This window comes from Pithys albifrons, chromosome 8 (genome assembly GCF_047495875.1).
Source record: "Pithys albifrons albifrons isolate INPA30051 chromosome 8, PitAlb_v1, whole genome shotgun sequence".
Classification (NCBI taxonomy): Eukaryota; Metazoa; Chordata; class Aves; order Passeriformes; family Thamnophilidae; genus Pithys; species Pithys albifrons.
This window is the reverse complement of record NC_092465.1, coordinates 39212976-39229967: the sequence shown is the minus strand read 5'-3', so window position 1 is coordinate 39229967 and position 16992 is coordinate 39212976. Positions and strand designations below refer to the sequence as shown.

The 16992-nt window shown below is 42.8% G+C and overlaps 1 protein-coding gene across 5 annotated transcripts in view; it reads left to right on the top strand.

The window, feature by feature from the left end:
* ADARB1 (adenosine deaminase RNA specific B1) overlaps positions 1-16992 on the top strand; it is a 109821-nt gene that overhangs the window by 46896 nt on the left and 45933 nt on the right. For 4 of the 5 annotated variants that reach the window (XM_071561653.1, XM_071561654.1, XM_071561655.1 and 1 more), the window contains 2 exons: positions 5253-5289; positions 13570-13644. In XM_071561653.1, coding sequence (XP_071417754.1) covers positions 13617-13644 — 28 coding nt within the window. In that variant the 5' untranslated portion in view covers positions 5253-5289; positions 13570-13616. Of the gene's footprint in view, positions 1-2357; positions 2787-5252; positions 5290-13569; positions 13645-16992 lie in introns of all 5 variants that reach the window. The other variant, XM_071561656.1, reaches the window with a different exon arrangement.

The following is a 16992-nucleotide window of genomic DNA, read 5'->3' as shown; positions in this document are numbered from 1 at the left end:
ATGCTTTTTCTTAGTTTCTTTTTTCTCTTTAAGTGGATATAGATATGTCTTGGTTTCTAGTCTTACCCATAAGCTTGCATACTCACTTTCTTCAGGATTAAAAGGTATTTTGGTTTTAACATACTCATTTAATGCGTTACATAGGCAGTCTTCAAATGTCCCAAATATAGGCCAATAAAGACTGTCTCTTCGGATTTGTCTACCTCCCCATACTTTCATACAATAATTTACCATCTTTTCTCTACTCTTTCCCTGGTTAGAGGGCCAACTATCCCAACAGGTCATCATGAGCCCTAAGGGGCTATCAGGGGGTATATCCGGGAACTGTACTTCAAACCCTCCCATGGGATCAGAAAATTTACTCTTTTTCTGTCCCATCTTCCAAAGTGCCTTCACACACACACACTCTCGTTTCCTCTCGTTCGTGGCCCACGCTCTCGCGAGCAATGGGAACCGCACTACGTAGAGAGTCCGCACTCACTTGGTTCTGTAAGAACCTCTCATTCACTGCACTCCAGGAAACCCTTCCCCAACCGAACAGAATCGTACTATACTTACTCGTCCTTGGGTCCCTTGTTCGGGCAGTGCGCACTGAATTACGGGGTCCTTTATGGCCAAACCGACACCTGACTGCAGTCCGTTCTGTTGCTCTTTCTACTTGCCCTCTAGGTTCGGGTGTCCAGGGTCTTGTTCCGTAGAATCTGCGTCCAGGACCGTCTGTTTGGGATGACGGGAGCGCTCTTCCTGTCGACGATCCACGTCCAAGGCCTTTGGATCCGAGTCACAGCACCAGAATTGTTATAGGCACCAAGGCATTAGCTAGATAAATCAACGTTTATTTTATTTTATAAGGAGAAAAAAAAGGTTAATAGCATTTATTAAAAAAAGAGGTAGTGATTTTATTAAGTGATTTCAGCATCCAGCTCTGTAGGCCTTAGCCTCAGTGACTGCAGCGTCCAGCTCTGTAGGCCTTAGCCTCAGTGACTGCAGCGTCCAGCTCTGTAGGCCTTAGCCTCAGTGATTACAGCTCTTTGTGAAGGCAAGGAGAGGAGCAACACAGTGCTTGCAGGATAGCAGAGCACCGGGTGACCCAGGAGACCAGCTCCAAAAGGTTCACCCTTGGCTCTCGTCCAGGGCTCTGCTTATATTCACTTTCTCTGGCGTAGGCCACGCCCCCTTTGCGCAGGCGCAGTTTCCATGTGTTACATAACAGTTTGTAAGCACTTTTCGTTTGCGCAGGCTCAGTTCTGTTCGTTGTAACAGTTGCAGTCCTCAACCAGGTCCGGCCGTGTTTCGCAATTCATGGTGCCCAGGAGTGGGGGGGTTTCCATGTGGCTATACAGTCGGGGATACTCGGCAAGGAACAAACTGCAGGCGTTAGCATGATGTCCTGTTTGGTCGTACACAGCAGGAAGGGTTACAATGCAGCACGTTCAGACGGGGGTCGGCTCGTGCCGAGCCGGCGCCTGCTGGTATGCTTGGTCGCAGGCTCCCCACGCTGGTTCAGCTTTTAGCGGCTATCTCTGCTGATCTATCTCCACTGTGCTCCTGCCTTGGCATGGGGTAGCTGGGGCCAGGTGTGGGGCTGCACAGCCTTCCTTTGGGGGGAGGGGAACTGGCGGGGAGCTTGGCAGGGCTTGTGCTGTGGGTGACCGTGGTACTGGGATCCCCGGGGGCGCTCCGTGGGACCCGGCCCCCAGCGACACGGCTGGCAGGCGCCCCGGCAGGACATGGAGACAGCCAGGGCCCCCCAGCGCGGCTGGCGTGGGAGTCGAGACCGACCGGGGCCGCAGGGGAAAAGAAAAAAAAAAGGGAAAAACTGGTGGCTTTGAGTTTTGGGTGTTTTGGGAGTGAAACTGGGCATGTATGGCCAGGAAAGGCTTGTACTGGGAAAGATGGAGGGGCTGAGAGGAAGTGGGGGTTTTTCCCGGGTGCTGGCTTAGGAGGGGAACGAGACGAACCTGGGGGGTTTGCAGGGCACGGGTCTTCCCCGGAGATTCAGTGGGGGGGGTTTGGAGAAGAAGGGAATTCTTAGGGCTAGAAACGGTAAAAAAGGCAAGGAGGTATTTTTCTTAGCAGGGCGAAACTGTTTGGGGCTAGATAAACCTGTAGGGGAAAGAGGGGGGGGAAGGCACCGGGCTGAGAGATATCGAAACTGGGGCCTCGTTCCTTTTCTCTACAGATAGTACCTTACATTCCTTGTTAAGCACCGAGCCATTTTCTGATAAGGCGTTGCTGAGAAGCTGTCTTTCTGGTTATCTCCGAGTTTTCAGGCATATTTAATTTTACATTTAAAACAAAATTAAAAATACTATTTGATTTGGTTTCTAGCAAATTAATTAATTCATCTATTACAGACTCATCTACTTTGTGCATGAAATGACATGGAAAGATCATGGAATCAGGATGTGCTGAGCTGGAAGGGACCCTCAGGATCATCCAGTCCAACTCCTGGCCCTGCACAAGACCCTCCAAGAATCCCACCATGTGCCTGAGAGTGTTGTCCAAATGCTGCTTGAACTCCTGTCTGTTCTTTGCAGACTGACATTCTTGTTTTCTGGGATCAGGAGCAGAGTCTGCCATGGAATCATCCCTTCCTCATGTTCCCTGAGTGACAGTTCCACAGGCAGATTGTGACAGAACACAGGGAATGGTTTTAAATTAAGACAGGAGTGATTTAGATTAAATGTCTGGAATAAATTCTTCCCTGTGAGGGTGGGCAGGCCCTGGTAGAGTTTTCCCAGACCGGCTGTGGCTGCCCCATCCCTGGAAGTGCCCAAGACCAGGTTGGAGCAACCTGGGATAGTGGGAGGTGTCCCTGCCCCTGGCAGAGGATGGAATGAGATGATCTTTAAGGTCCCTTCCAGCCCAAACCATTCTGGACTTGCATGAGCCTGAACAATGGAGTTGGCTTTGCATCTCTGGGCATTTTTATTCCCTAAGCCAGTGGGAAAATTGGAAGGGCAGAGGACACCAGATATTACCCACCTGTGGGGTTTGTCATGTGGAGGCAGTTGAGGTGCCTCAGCACATCACTTCTGGTTTCAGCACTGGAGAAGTAAAATAAATAGGAAAGGAACTACATAAAGATTGGAAGGAGGAGTAAAGTAAATAGGAAAGGAACTACATAAAGATTGGAAGGAGGAGTAAAATAAATAGGAAAGGAACTACATAAAGCTTGGAAGTGGTGGTTTTGTTTTGGGTGTTTTGTTTTGGGTTTTTTGTTTGTTTGTTTTGGTTTTGGTTTGTTTGGTTTTTTATCCTGGCTGTGCAACTGGTGCTGAAACTGGAGGTGCTGTTCCATAATGAGGTGCAGTCTGTGTAATGAAGTTTGTTTTCAGATGTTTATTTGGATGCTTCTTGCCTTGAAGTGTTTTAATTGAGCTGTTATTTGGAGGTAACTCCTAAATGGCCAACATGTTGTGCTCTTCAGGTGACTTTCAGGTATCCTTTGGTGCCCTGGGAGAAATCATGGGCATGTTTCTGAACTTTTTTTTGGTTTTAGTTTGTTGGAATATCAGGGAATTATCAAGTGGAGTAATATGGGATATAAGGAGGATAATATAAAATTTAAACTAACTCAAGGATATGCTAATATAAAAACTCATGTAGAAAGAGGATTATCAAAACCTTGTTTTTGAAACAAAGTATGTTTTTGGTGGATATCACCACAGATGTGTGATCTTCACATAACACCTAATTTATAGCTGATAATTCCAAGGGTTTGGAAGAATTTTTGTTGTGGGTATGGGTATGTTTGTAGGGTGCCAGCACCCTCTCGTGGGCAGTGCCAGCTGAGAGCTTCATAAGCTGCTTTACAGTTGTGTATCTTCACACTGATAATTTCCCATCAATATTTTCTTAGAAGATCATCTCTAAAATTGAAGCTGCTCCTGATCCAACAGCTGTGCCTGTTCATGGAAATAAAATTTCTCGTAGCATTTCACCCCTCCCTGTTATCCTGTGTCCTTCTTAGACACATGGAATCACAGAGTAGTTTTGCTTGGAAGAGACCTTGAAGATCAGGGAAGGGGCTGGGGGTCTTACCCTTCATCTACCAGTTCTTTTCCACCCCACTCATGGTAGTTGAGGGTTTTTCCAGTTTTCCAGGAGAATATTGACTGGTGGCAGTGGGATCAAGAAACTGGTGTTTGCAAAGGGGGTCATTGTATGCCGTGCTGTTTATTTGCATTAAAATCAACCCCAGAAAATAAAGCTGAAGGTCTAAATTAAAAATATTTAACGAGGTGATAACTCTGGATTTGGTTGCAGGATGAATTGGTTGTGGTAACACAGAAGCTAATTTCAGTTTTAAGCCATTATTTGCCATATTTTTGCTGACCCTTTCACCTGGAAGGGGCAGAGATTGCAGAAGGGTTCTGGTAAATAGAATTCTTGTACTTCAGGGGTGTTTCTTCTTAGCATCTTCAGCTTTTATTATTATTATTGTTGTTGTTGTTATTTGTTATTATTAATTATTATTTCCTTCCTTCCTTCCTTCCTTCCTTCCTTCCTTCCTTCCTTCCTTCCTTCCTTCCTTCCTTCCTTCCTTCCTTCCTTCCTTCCTTCCTTCCTTCCTTCCTTCCTTCCTTCCTTCCTTCCTTCCTTCCTTCCTTCCTTCCTTCCTTCCTTCCTTCCTTCCTTCCTTCCTTCCTTCCTTCCTTCCTTCCTTCCTTCCTTCCTTCCTTCCTTCCTTCCTTCCTTCCTTCCTTCCTTCCTTCCTTCCTTCCTTCCTTCCTTCCTTCCTTCCTTCCTTCCTTCCTTCCTTCCTTCCTTCCTTCCTTCCTTCCTTCCTTCCTTCCTTCCTTCCTTCCTTCCTTCCTTCCTTCCTTCCTTCCTTCCTCCCTCCCTCCCTCCCTCCCTCCCTCCCTCCCTCCCTCCCTCCCTCTTTCTCCCTCTTTCTCCCTCTCTCTTTCTCCCTCCCTTTCTCCCTTCCCCTTTCCCTTCCCCTACCCCTTCCCTTCCCGCACCTTCCCCTCCCCTTCCCGCACCTTCTCTTCCCTTTCCCCTCCCCTCCCTTCCCCCTCCCCACTCCCCTCCCCTCCCCTCCCTTTTCCCCCCCTTCCCCCCCCCTTTTTCCTTTCTCTCCTAACCAGAATGCCCAAGGGGCTCTGTGACTGTGTATGTGCAGTATGGACTGTTTATTTTTAGATAATCAGAAATCTGTCCTGTTTAAGGTCAGGAGCTGCCATTTGCCATGCCCTTCAATTTGTAAAGAGCCAACCAACCACCTGTGTCTTCTCTTTTTGCAGGTTGCAGAGCCAGCATGTGCCTCCAATAGTTAAAAAGGTAAGCCCAACATGTTTGCAGATATAGAACAGGATTCTGTTTCCTGATTGATGCCTTTAGTTTTTAAGCTGGAGGAGAAGAAGCTTCATCTTAATGTATTTAAACAGTTATTTAACCCTTCATTGTTTTATGTAAACTTTTATTTATGTTTTGGCTCTAAATCCCTTCAAACCTGTTGGATCAGCACAGTTTGAAAATTGAATATTGGTTAGAAATATCTGACAGTAGCAAGTTGATGTTGCAATAACTTTGTTACTGCAGATTTGTATCCAATCCACAATAATAAAGTAAATAAGCAGAGCTGACATGTGGGACTTGAGAGTTTGAGCAGAGCTTAATAACTGATTTTCGTGGGAAAGGAGGAAATAATTCCCATTTATAAGTCCATCTCCTATCCCAAACATCACCTGCATGACTCTTTTTTGGCCTTTTTTTATCTTTTTATGAAATAGCTTCAAGATTCTTGAGTCTCTTTTAATCTCCTTTAAAGCTATTTTAGATTTGTCTTCCAATTAGCAGCACTGAGAAGCTGCAGTAATTATCTTGTAAATGATGTTGGAAATCCTGGTGTTACTGGAAGGTCTGGGCTGCTCAGGATTTCTCTCTCTGAATAGTTACCATTTGTGCCTTGGAAATACATCCTAAACACATTTCTGACAGTAACAGGTATGTGAGGAGTCCTTGAGAAATAAAATATGTTAGAAATTAGATGTTCAGACCTCAAAGTGAGCCACTGAGGAGGTTACAAAGGATGCGAAACTTGGTAATAAATGTTACAAAATAAATAAATATATGTGTGTGTGTGTCTCTCTCTAAATATATATAATATATATAATAAATATATATAATAAATATATAAATATATATAATAATAAATATATGTTACAAAATAGTTTATTGTGGAATAAATCTGCAAACATCCAAAGTTATTTCTAATTTAAAACAAGGCTCTTGACTTCCTTGGTCCAGGGAGCAATAGATGCAACCTCAATTATTTCTTTAACAGTAGATGGTGCTGTTGGAATGGATTGAATCACTTCAGGAGTGAACTCCAGGCTGAGGTTTTATCAGAGCTCTCTGGTGTGCAGGGGCAGCTCTGGGATCTGGGATTTGCTGTTCTCAGGCTCTAATTATCTCCTAATCTGGGCAGTTGCTGCTAATTTATATTCATTCCTGCTGAAGTACACAAAACTGGAAGGAGATCTGCTGTTAGCCTGTGTCCATGGTTAAATAATGTTAATAATGGTTAATACTGTTGTCCTTGTGTTTGAAAAATTCACAACTTGCTCATAGGGGGAAAAAAAATCTCAAAGTGGTGACAAAATACATTGTGTGACTGTTTCTCCAAAGAGTTTTTAAAGTAAGCTGATAGTAGGGGCCAAATCTATCAGTAAATGAGATTTCCAAGGATGGTTTTGGTGCAGAGAGACTTTCATGTGATATATTTAAAAATATATGAGAAATATAGATAGATATACATAAATACATATATTTATACACAGACATACATACATGGAAAGCAGCCAGGCAGAAAGGGACCTGGGGGGACTGAGGGACAGGAAGCTCAACAGGAGCCACCAGTGTGCCCAGGTGGCCAAGAAGGCCAATGGAATCCTGGCCTGGATCCAAACTAGCGTGGCCAGCAGGCCCAGGGCAGTGACCCTTCCCCTGGACTCTGCCTTGGGGAGGCCACACCTTGAGTGTTGTGTTCAGTTCTGGGCCCCTCAGTTGAGGCAAGAGCTTGAGGGGCTGGAGCGGGGCCAGAGAAGAGCAACGAGGCTGGAGAAGGGACTGGAGCACAAGTGGTGTGGGGAGAGGCTGAGGGAGCTGGGGGTGTTTAGCCTGGAGAAGAGGAGGCTCAGAGGTGACCTCAGCACTGTCTGGAACTGCCTGAAGGGAAGTTGTGGCCAGGTGGGGGTTGGTCTCTTCTCGCAGGCACTCAGGAATAGGACAAGGGGGCACGATGGGCTCAAGCTCTGCCAGGGGAAACTGAAGTTGGAGATGAGAAAAAACTTGTTTGTAGAGAGAGTGCTCAGGCATTGGAATGGGCTGCCCAGAGAGGGGGTGGATTCCCCATGCCTGGAGGTTTTTCAACTGAGCTTGGCCGTGGCACTGAGTGCCATGATCTGGTAAAGGGACTGGAGTTGGCCCAAGGGTTGGACTTGATGATCTCAGAGGTCTTTTCCAACCCAATTCATTCTATGATTCTATGATATCACATCATCCCATAGGATAATACCACATTATCCCATAATGGCACATGTTGCTTTTTAGTTCATGAAAAGGCTGAAAAATCCCACACTTAATGTTACCTTTGGGAAGCCTCTGAGTCATATCAAACCCTTATATGGAAAATCTGCGACTGAAACATATTTAAGATTGGCATATTTATGCATTCCTGCTATTCCCAAAGATATTCTGTGCCTTTTGAGGCAGAGTATGTGATGTGAACACGAGAAACAGTTACCAAGGATGCCTCAGGCATCTTGGTTTTGTGCACTCGAGTGTGTAAAAAATTCCTTATGTGTCTCCTTGTTTCTGAGCTATCAGGATGAAGAGTTGCCACCTTTTTTAGTAACTAAACAAACTGATTTGTGCCTTTCCACACCCAGCAGTGAGGGTGTCTTTGCCACAGCCCTTCTGAGAGAACTGTCCTTCCTTGCCCCTCGTGCCTGGGGAAGGGTTTATTTGTCATATGGCTCGGGCTGAGCTGCATCCTTCGCTCATCCCTGTCCATTGGGCTGTGCATCGATGCACTCCAGGGTTTGAGGAGCTGGGGAAGAGAGCACAGGGATAACCCTGGGAGGTGGGAGAGGCTGCAGTGGGTGCATGGCATTCCCTCAGGCCATGGCTCCCAGCGTGGGCACCCCCTGTGCTGCCCCACCGCGCTGGAGACGGAGAAGGACAAAGCGCTCAGAGAGGAAAGGTATTTATTGTTTTATAATTACATGGTTGGGGCAAAGCAGTCAGGGAGGGATGGTGGTGATGTTCTAAGTGTAGTTTTCAGGTGAGGGTTGAACCTTCACTGCCAAGTGTTTGCTTTTTGGACTTGTAACAAAGCCAAATTGTCAGAAATGTTTAGAACAAGATCCTTCAACATTTCCTGATGGTTTTTTCACTTGGCTTTCAAACAAGATCTTTCAGCATTTCCTGACATTTTATTTCACTTGGCTTTCAAAGTTTGGAAGGAGATGACTTTTTTAACAAATACAAAACTTCTCTTTGAATATTCCTGTGTCACCTCTCAGGTTAAGGGTGTTTTTATATATATGCCATTCTCTGAACATCAAACATTGTTAGCCACTAAATTTCCCTTTCAAGTTAGATTTGGGTTTTCAGTCAGAGTTGAGGATAAACCAAGCTCATTCTGAAGGTCTTTGACAACTCGTTTTTGTATGCAGTGAATATTTAGAATATTCAAAACAAAAGAAATGCAGGTTATCTCTGTGTCCTCATTGGTGTGTACTTGATATTGCCCACACTTAAAAATCTTTCAAGCAGTCTCTTGGGGAAATAAAGGCAAATACTGCTGTGTTAGCTGGTACATTTTTAAGTCCTTCTGATGTTCTTCCTATCTTTAGAAATATTCTGTAGGAATTAAGCACTTCAAAAGCTGGAGAGGATTAAAAATGTGCTTTTTCCTGGCTCCACTTAAATTAATGTACTTTTAGGTGTTGTTGTGCTGTTTGATGTGGCTGGTTTGTAATGCATCTAGAAAGGGAAAGGTGTTTGTAGTCTGAATATTGCAGGGTGTGTTGCTGTGCACAATCCCTTGGCTTGGGCAAGTGAATTCAGGTAACAGCTGGATGGAAGTTTGTTGCTCCATGTTATAAGCAAAAAAAAAAATCCCCTCTACTACACCAGCATAGTACAGGGAAAACCTCAATTTATTTCACCACTATTCCTGAGAGAAAACAGTTCCTGCAGCCACAGAGAGGCTTTCTGCACACAGAATGTGCTGTAAATGCACTGACCCAAATCAGTTAATATTCATGTCAGTTTTTCTTTATTGCTATTTTTGAAACTTCTGTTAATCTCTGAGCAGCAATTAAACTTTTCCCTTTACTCTTGTATTTTTTTTTCCAAAATAACAGTTCTTCCAGTGCTCTTGGAGAGTGTTGCTGTAGTTGTGTCCCTTATCCCAGAGCAGATTTTAGGAACAAAACTTGAGGGTTTGTCATACCTGCTGTCCAAGGCAAGTGCACAACTTCAGTGAAGTCCTTTTGGAAGCTCAGATGCCACTGCCCATTGCTCAGCCTCGTGTGGAGGCTTTGTGTCTGTAGGATCTGAGAGGTTTCTGGAAGTCTGTCACTAAATCGATTATTTTCAGGCAGCAAATGTGTTTATTAATGCAGTTTGCTGCTTTAATGCTTTTCACAGAATCATAGAATGGATTGGGTTGGAAAAGACCTCCGAGATCATCAAGTCCAACCCTTGGGCCAACTCCAGTCCCTTTACCAGATCATGGCACTCAGTGCCACAGCCAAGCTCAGCTGAAAAACCTCCAGGGATGGGGAATCCACCCCCTCTCTGGGCAGCCCATTCCAATGCCTGAGCACTCTCTCTGCAAACAAGTTTTTTCTGCTCTCCAACTTCAATTTCCCCTGGCAGAGCTTGAGCCCATCGTGCCCCCTTGTCCTATTGCTGAGTGCCTGGGAGAAGAGACCAACCCCCAGCTGCTTTTGGGAGCTCAGAGAAGTCAGAAATGCTGTTCCTTCTTCAAAGGAATGATAACTGGATCATTAATGATTTTCAGAAGGAATCAGCCATACCTTGGCAAGGACCTGCTTTTTCTGTATTGAGCAGCCTGGGCTGAGAGTCCTTTTCTGTGAAAAAATCTTGAACCCTGCCAGGGTTGGGGCATCCACAACATTCGTACCGTTTGAATATCTATAAATTCATTCTCTTCAGAGTATTTTTAACTTGAGTGAGTGATTGTAGAAACCAGTAATGGAAATCAGTTACTTTTATAAAACACACACACAGTCTTGACAGTGGGCGTTGCTCTTAACTTTGGTCACAAATAAGAATTTCCCAGGATTTCTCATGCTTCTAATCTTTATTCTGCTCCATGTGTGTGGTGGTACAGACTTGTTAAATTGGTGTGAGGCTATCAGTGTTCTCTAGGAATATCTGCACTGCCTAAAGCCTTTAAAGCATTTTATTGTCTTGGGAGTATTTTCTTTTGCTGTTTCGTACACACTGAAAAAAATAACTCTGAAATTACTATTTGCTTAACAGGAAAATTAGTTTCTCTACAACCTTTCAGGACCTTGTAATTCATTTTCAGGGAAAATTTATCCTGAACTGATACTCACAAGCTTAGAAAACTTAATATATTTTGGCATAAAGTAGTTTTAGAGCCTTTTTTCCAAGCGTGTATCACTCACTGTGCTTCAGTTTCAGTTATGCCTGTGCATGTACAACATTTTGCTTTATCTCAACCTGTGAGTTGTTTTCCATCTTAGATTCTCGTGGTTGTCATGACATTTATCTCATCACGATGACATATAATACTGGTGCTTTAATGATGATGCATAAACATCATAATGGTTTTTGTAGCCCACAAAAAAAATTTCACCTTTTGTAGTCACAATTTTAGGTTTTTTTGGTTTGTTGTTTTTTTTTTTGTCACAGATGGATTTTGGGTAGATGTTGGGTGTGGTACCTAAGCTGTGTATCTGCAGAGAAGAAGCTGCTTCTGGTACTGAAGAGAGATGTTTGCTGTTAACTGCTGCATGTAACTGCATGAGACTATCCACGAAAATAATAGATAGGTCTGTATATATAGATAGATACCCATAATAGATCATCTGGTTGATGGGAATGCTAATATGCCAAGAGTCTTACTGGTGGTTAATTAGGGCTCTGCAGGGGGACCTGGGCAGGCTGGAAGGCAGGAGGGCTCTGGAGAGGGATCTGGAGAGACTGGAGAGATGGGCTGATTGCAATGGGATGGAGTTCAACAAGGCCAAGTGCAGGTCCTGCCCTTTGGCCACCCCAACCCCCTGCAGCGCTCCAGGCTGGGCACAGAGTGGCTGGAGAGCAGCCAGGCAGAGGGACCTGGGGGGACTGAGGGACAGGAAGCTCAACAGGAGCCACCAGTGTGCCCAGGTGGCCAAGAAGGCCAATGGGATCCTGGCCTGGATCCAAGCTAGCGTGGCCAGCAGGCCCAGGGCAGTGACCCTTCCCCTGGACTCTGCCTTGGGGAGGCCACACCTTGAGTGTTGTGTTCAGTTCTGGGCCCCTCAGTTGAGGCAAGAGCTTGAGGGGCTGGAGTGGGGCCAGAGAAGAGCAACGAGGCTGGAGAAGGGACTGGAGCACAAGTGGTGTGGGGAGAGGCTGAGGGAGCTGGGGGTGTTCAGCCTGGAGAAGAGGAGGCTCAGAGGTGACCTCAGCACTGTCTGGAACTGCGTGAAGGGAAGTTCTGGCCAGGTGGGTGTTGGTCTCTTCTCGCAGGCACTCAGCAATAGGACAAGGGGGCACGATGGGCTCAAGCTCTGCCAGGGGAAACTGAAGTTGGAGATGAGAAAAAACTTGTTTGCAGAGAGAGTGCTCAGGCATTGGAATGGGCTGCCCAGAGAGGGGCTGGATTCCCCATCCCTGGAGGTTTTTCAACTGAGCTTGGCCGTGGCACTGAGTGCCATGATCTGGTAAAGGGACTGGAGTTGGACCAAGGGTTGGATTGATGATCTCGGAGGTCTTTTCCAACCCAATCCATGCTATGATTCTGTGACTCTTCCAACCCAAACCCCTCCGGGATTCTCGGATGATTCTCTGATTTGTTACCCACCTTTGGAGGGGTTGTGTGTAACACACAAGGTGAATGGTGACAGGGCATGGCAGAAGGATTGGCACTCTGAAACCCACAGGTTACCTAAAGCTTCAGTGAATAAACTGTAGTTTAGGTAGTGATTTTGTACAGTCTTTAAATTAAAAATAAAGGAGGAGTTGTGGAAATTCTGTGAATTACTTTAGGTGATCCTGGGAGCCTCAGGAGAAGTAACATGTGTAGGATGTTCAAGTTGCAAACTTACACATCTATTTGTACTTTTTAATGTTATTCTTTGTTCCTCAGTTTCTGATATTTGTTTTTGTGTTACAGTTATCTATTAGTAGTATTATTTATTTTTGGTAGTATTACTGGTATTTATTATAAGTGGTATTGTTTTTTAGTCTTTTTAGTGTATTATTTGTTTCTGTATCCCTAAAAATCTCTTTAATTTTTGGGTGGTAGTTTTTGTAGGGATTTGTTTTACTTCTTATGTTAAAAAAGATAAAACCAAATTGGCTTAAAAAAGGTAAAACCAGAACATTCTAATTCATTATGTTTGACATTTGGAGTTGTACTCTGGATTTGCCCCATACTTTGCGCAAAGGAAGGAAAAGGAAGGAAAGTTTGACTCAAAACTAGATTATCACAGAACAATTTTGCATTTATATTTTGTCTTTACTCCCTTCAGGTACTTTCCAAACACTTAATTGTGGTGAGGAATCAGCAGAAAATGAATACATTGTGATTAAAAAAAAAAAGAATTGCAATGCAGAACGTAGAAATCACAATGCTCAGTTGATGCTTCAGAAAAGCAGTGAGGCAGATGCACAAAATTCAACAGATTGACAAGCACAATACCAATTTCTGTGATTTGTTTCACTGCAGTGTAAGAATGTGAAGCCCTTTAATGCTCTGCTGCTTTTTCCTCCCTGTATTAAAAGATCTTTTGTTAAAAGTGTAATCCCTGCGTGGTTTTGGGGTCACTCATGGCATTGTGAGATGGGAACAATTACCTGCAAAGCAACAGATTTTATGTATTGATTAATTTTCAGGAAACTCTGAACTAGAAACAAACCATAAACCCCATCACTCTTAAAAGACCACTTTTGATTTGGATAAAAGTGTTACCTTCTTTCAAACCAAGTGCTGAGTATTCACCTGTGTTTTGGTGTCAGGTGATGTACCCACCTCTAGATTGGTCTCTCTTGAAGTGGAAATTAATAAAATCTATTTCCCCAAATCCAGGTAACCTTTATGTAAAACAATCTGGTGTTTCAGTGAGTGAGAAAGTCCATGTAGGAGAGAGTTCCATGACCCACTGTGGCCTGAGGTGGGGCTGCATCCTTCAGTCACTGATGATATCTCGGTTTTAGGAGGGATTTGGGTCAGGATTTAACCAAACAGCCCAACACAAAGGCCCAGGTTGCTGCTTTGAAAGGACATTTAATGCTTTACTTTGTCAGCTGGTACCTTAAAGCTTAACTACCCCTCTCTCTGTTTTCCAGACAGAAACAGTCTCCACCAGCCAAGAAACCTGCAAAAATACTTCACCATGGATGTAGATGATGAAGAAAACATGAGTAAGATGTGCTTATTTACATAGTAATAAATAAATAGTAATAAACTCTTGTCGTGGTTTCTGAAGGTGACTTTTCCTCACGAGCACAGGGACGACTGTGAAGGAACCTCAGATGCAGAAATGACAATTTTTTAAAATACAATATAGAGAGATGAAGTGGAGCTTTTGCATTAGAAGTGTTTTAAATATGTTAATGTAGTTATACCTTCTGTGTTATACCCACCTCACTCCTTACATTTTTCTTGCAGCAGCTGCTGACTAATCAAAATATTTCAGAAATATCTCCCTGTTCTGAACCAGCAGTGAAGGAAGGAGGTGCCAGTGGTGCCCATGCCAAGGGTTCAGTTCCAGTGGGAATTGAGGGGTGAGAACAAGAGGATGGAGTTGAAGAGTGGAAAACAAAGGAGGGAAAGCAGAAATGGAGAAAGGAGAAGGCAAAGGATGATCTGGAAGAGCTGATTATTCTCATTAAGTGCTGATTGTCCCAACCCTGAGCTACTGAAATATTAAAGTGCCTTTAAAAAACAAGAATAATCAAATAGTGATCATCTTGATGCAGCAAAATGCTGTGAGGCTGCAAACTCTGGGCTGAAGGTCAGACAACCTGTGAGAAAAGTATTCTCACCAAAACATTACAAAATATTTCTGCTGTTGTCTTTTCTTTTGTGAATTTTTCTTCTGTTGCTGCTGTGCCTGCCTGTAAATGATTGTATGATAAATAACAAACATGCTTATTTTTCCTCCAAGGGGCAATGTCTAAAAGGAACAAACCCAGCAATGTAGGAGAAGAGGAGTTATAATTCCATCTGGTGGAGTCACAGAAAAATTCTAGGGGGAAATTAAAAAAAATCAAACAAATCCCAAACAAACATCTCCCTCCAAAAAGCCCCAGAACAAAGCAAAAAATATGATTTAAACCAGAATGAACCTTTTTTCCTTAGGGTGGAGTAGTGAACTCCACTGGAATGTGCTTACTAACTCTTTCCTTTCCTTGGTATAAAAAAAATTACTTCAAATGGAAGCTTCAGCCATTTCTAAAAGTGGTGTCCCTAAGGAGGACTTAGGAAAAGTAAAGTGTGATTGGGTAATTCACACAAGATTATTTTTATTCCTAAAACATTTCTCAATAAGGAGTATAACTGAGCAGGAATAAAGGAGGCCTTCCTGAGCTGGATAAATCTCTTTACAGTGACATTCTCTGTCCCTGAACAAACCCACATTTTTGTCTGCTCCTGTTTTTTTTTGTTTTTCTGTGTTAGTGCATCAATATGGGAAACCATTCGTGGAATTTTTCATCTTTTTAGGAGCCTGGTTCCATTGAATTCTGAATATTTTTCCTGGAATTCATTTGTATCAGTTCAGTTGTCTCCCAGAAGTGTGTTTGGAGGTGTCAGATCACTGTGTTAATACAAAGTGCAGGATGACCTTCCTTTGTCCCTGTGTCCACACAAAAGTCCTGAATTTCAGGGGTTAAATAATCAGATTCATCAGGGAGAGGTCAAAATTTAAATTCTTCAGTCCTTAATTTTGATTTATGGAAAGATAAATGGTTTTTGAGTTCTTAATCTCTTTATTTTTATCTCTCTTAAAATTGTGAAGTGACATATGAGAAGTTGCCTCTTAATTTTCTTTTTTTTTCATTTTATGTCACTCCACTTGGGGAAAGTTTCTTGAAGGAAGGGAAGGTGGGAATATCAGTCTTTGTAGCCTGTGGTTAAAAATTAAAATTGTTTTGGTTCAGCTGAAATGTAAGACAGTGATGATGCTGCTAAATTAATATTCCTGAGCACACACAGTGTTTGAGAGTTTAGCATTTAAGGTCTTCCTCCTCTACCCATTGGTCCTAGAGAAGGTGTTACAGGAGATTTGGGGAAAGATCTGGATATTCAGAATGCTTTTGTTTTCTGTAGCTTTGCATGGCTGTGCCTGAAGGATTCTGGACACTTGGGACACCAAAATATGTCCTGACCTTTCTCTTTGCTGATTTTGCTCTTTTTTCTAAAAGATGCTCAGAAGAGACCATGATGGTTTTTAATGAAAATAATGAATAATGAAATAATAATAAATAAGACTATATAGAAATAATATATAATAATAATAACAAGAAGAAGAAGAAGGAGGAGAAGAAGGAGAAGGAGAAGAAGAAAGAGAAGAAGAAGAAGGAGAAGAAGAAGAAGAAAGAGAAGAAGGAGGAGAAGAAGAAAGAGAAGAAGGAGGAGAAGAAGAAAGAGAAGAAGGAGAAGAAGAAAGAGAAGAAGAAGAAGAAAGAGAAGAAGAAGAAGAAAGAGAAGAAGGAGAAGAAGAAAGAGAAGAAGAAAGAAGGAGAAGAAGGAGAAGAAGAAAGAGAAGAAGAAGAAGAAGAAAGAGAAGAAGAAGAAGGAGAAGAAGGAAAAGAAGATGGAGAAGAAGAAAAGAAGGAGAAGAAGAAAGAAGAAGGAAAAGAAGATGGAGAATAAGAAAGAGAAGAAGGAAAAGAAGAAAGAGAAAAAGAAGAAAGAGAAGAAGGAAAAGAAAGAGGAAGAAGGAAAAGAAGAAAGAGAAAAAGAAGAAAGAGAAGAAGGAGAAGAAAGAGAAGAAGGAAAAGAAAGAGGAAGAAGAAGAAAGAGAAGATGGAGATGAAGGAGAAGAAAGAGAAGAAGGAAAAGAAAGAGAAGAAGAAAAAAATAAAGAATTTCCCCAGGCCCTATATGACAGAATCAGTGCAAAGGGTAGCTAGAACCATTTTTGGTTCAGCTAAGAGTCATCTAAATGTAATGAATTTAAAATTAATAATTTTAGTAACTACAAAATATGCCAGTCTCATGAAAAATGTCCAATTTTTAAATCATGTATTGCATAAATGTTTAAGGAAACAGGATCTCAGTCATCAGGTGTATTAATGCTGCATTAAAGCATTGAATTCACAGCAGACATGATGGTCCTCAAAGGGCTCTCCAAAGCATTCCTTCCTTGAAAACTTGTTTTAAGACTGCAAAATGCAGAGGTGGGAAAGGACACTGAAAATCCTAATTAGGCTGATTTTCAACCTCTTGATTTTTGGGTCTGGTAGGAATCCACCAAGCCTGTGCAACCTTCCTGAGACAAGACATACAATGAGAAAATGTGGTCCAGCCCCACAAAGTTTAATTAAAAAGGAAAAAGAATAATAAAGAGCATCTCCTGCTGAATGTAGAGAGGTGTTCTATAATTCAGATGTTATTTTTTTTACTTCTGCCATCTCTCTCCTTTGTTTTATACTTTCTAACACTGTTGTAACATTTACAGCTGTCATTTTCCTGCCTTATTTTAGTTTGATCCTGGCAGCACAAAACTGAACACTGGGCTCCAGATCAGACTGATAGAATTTAAA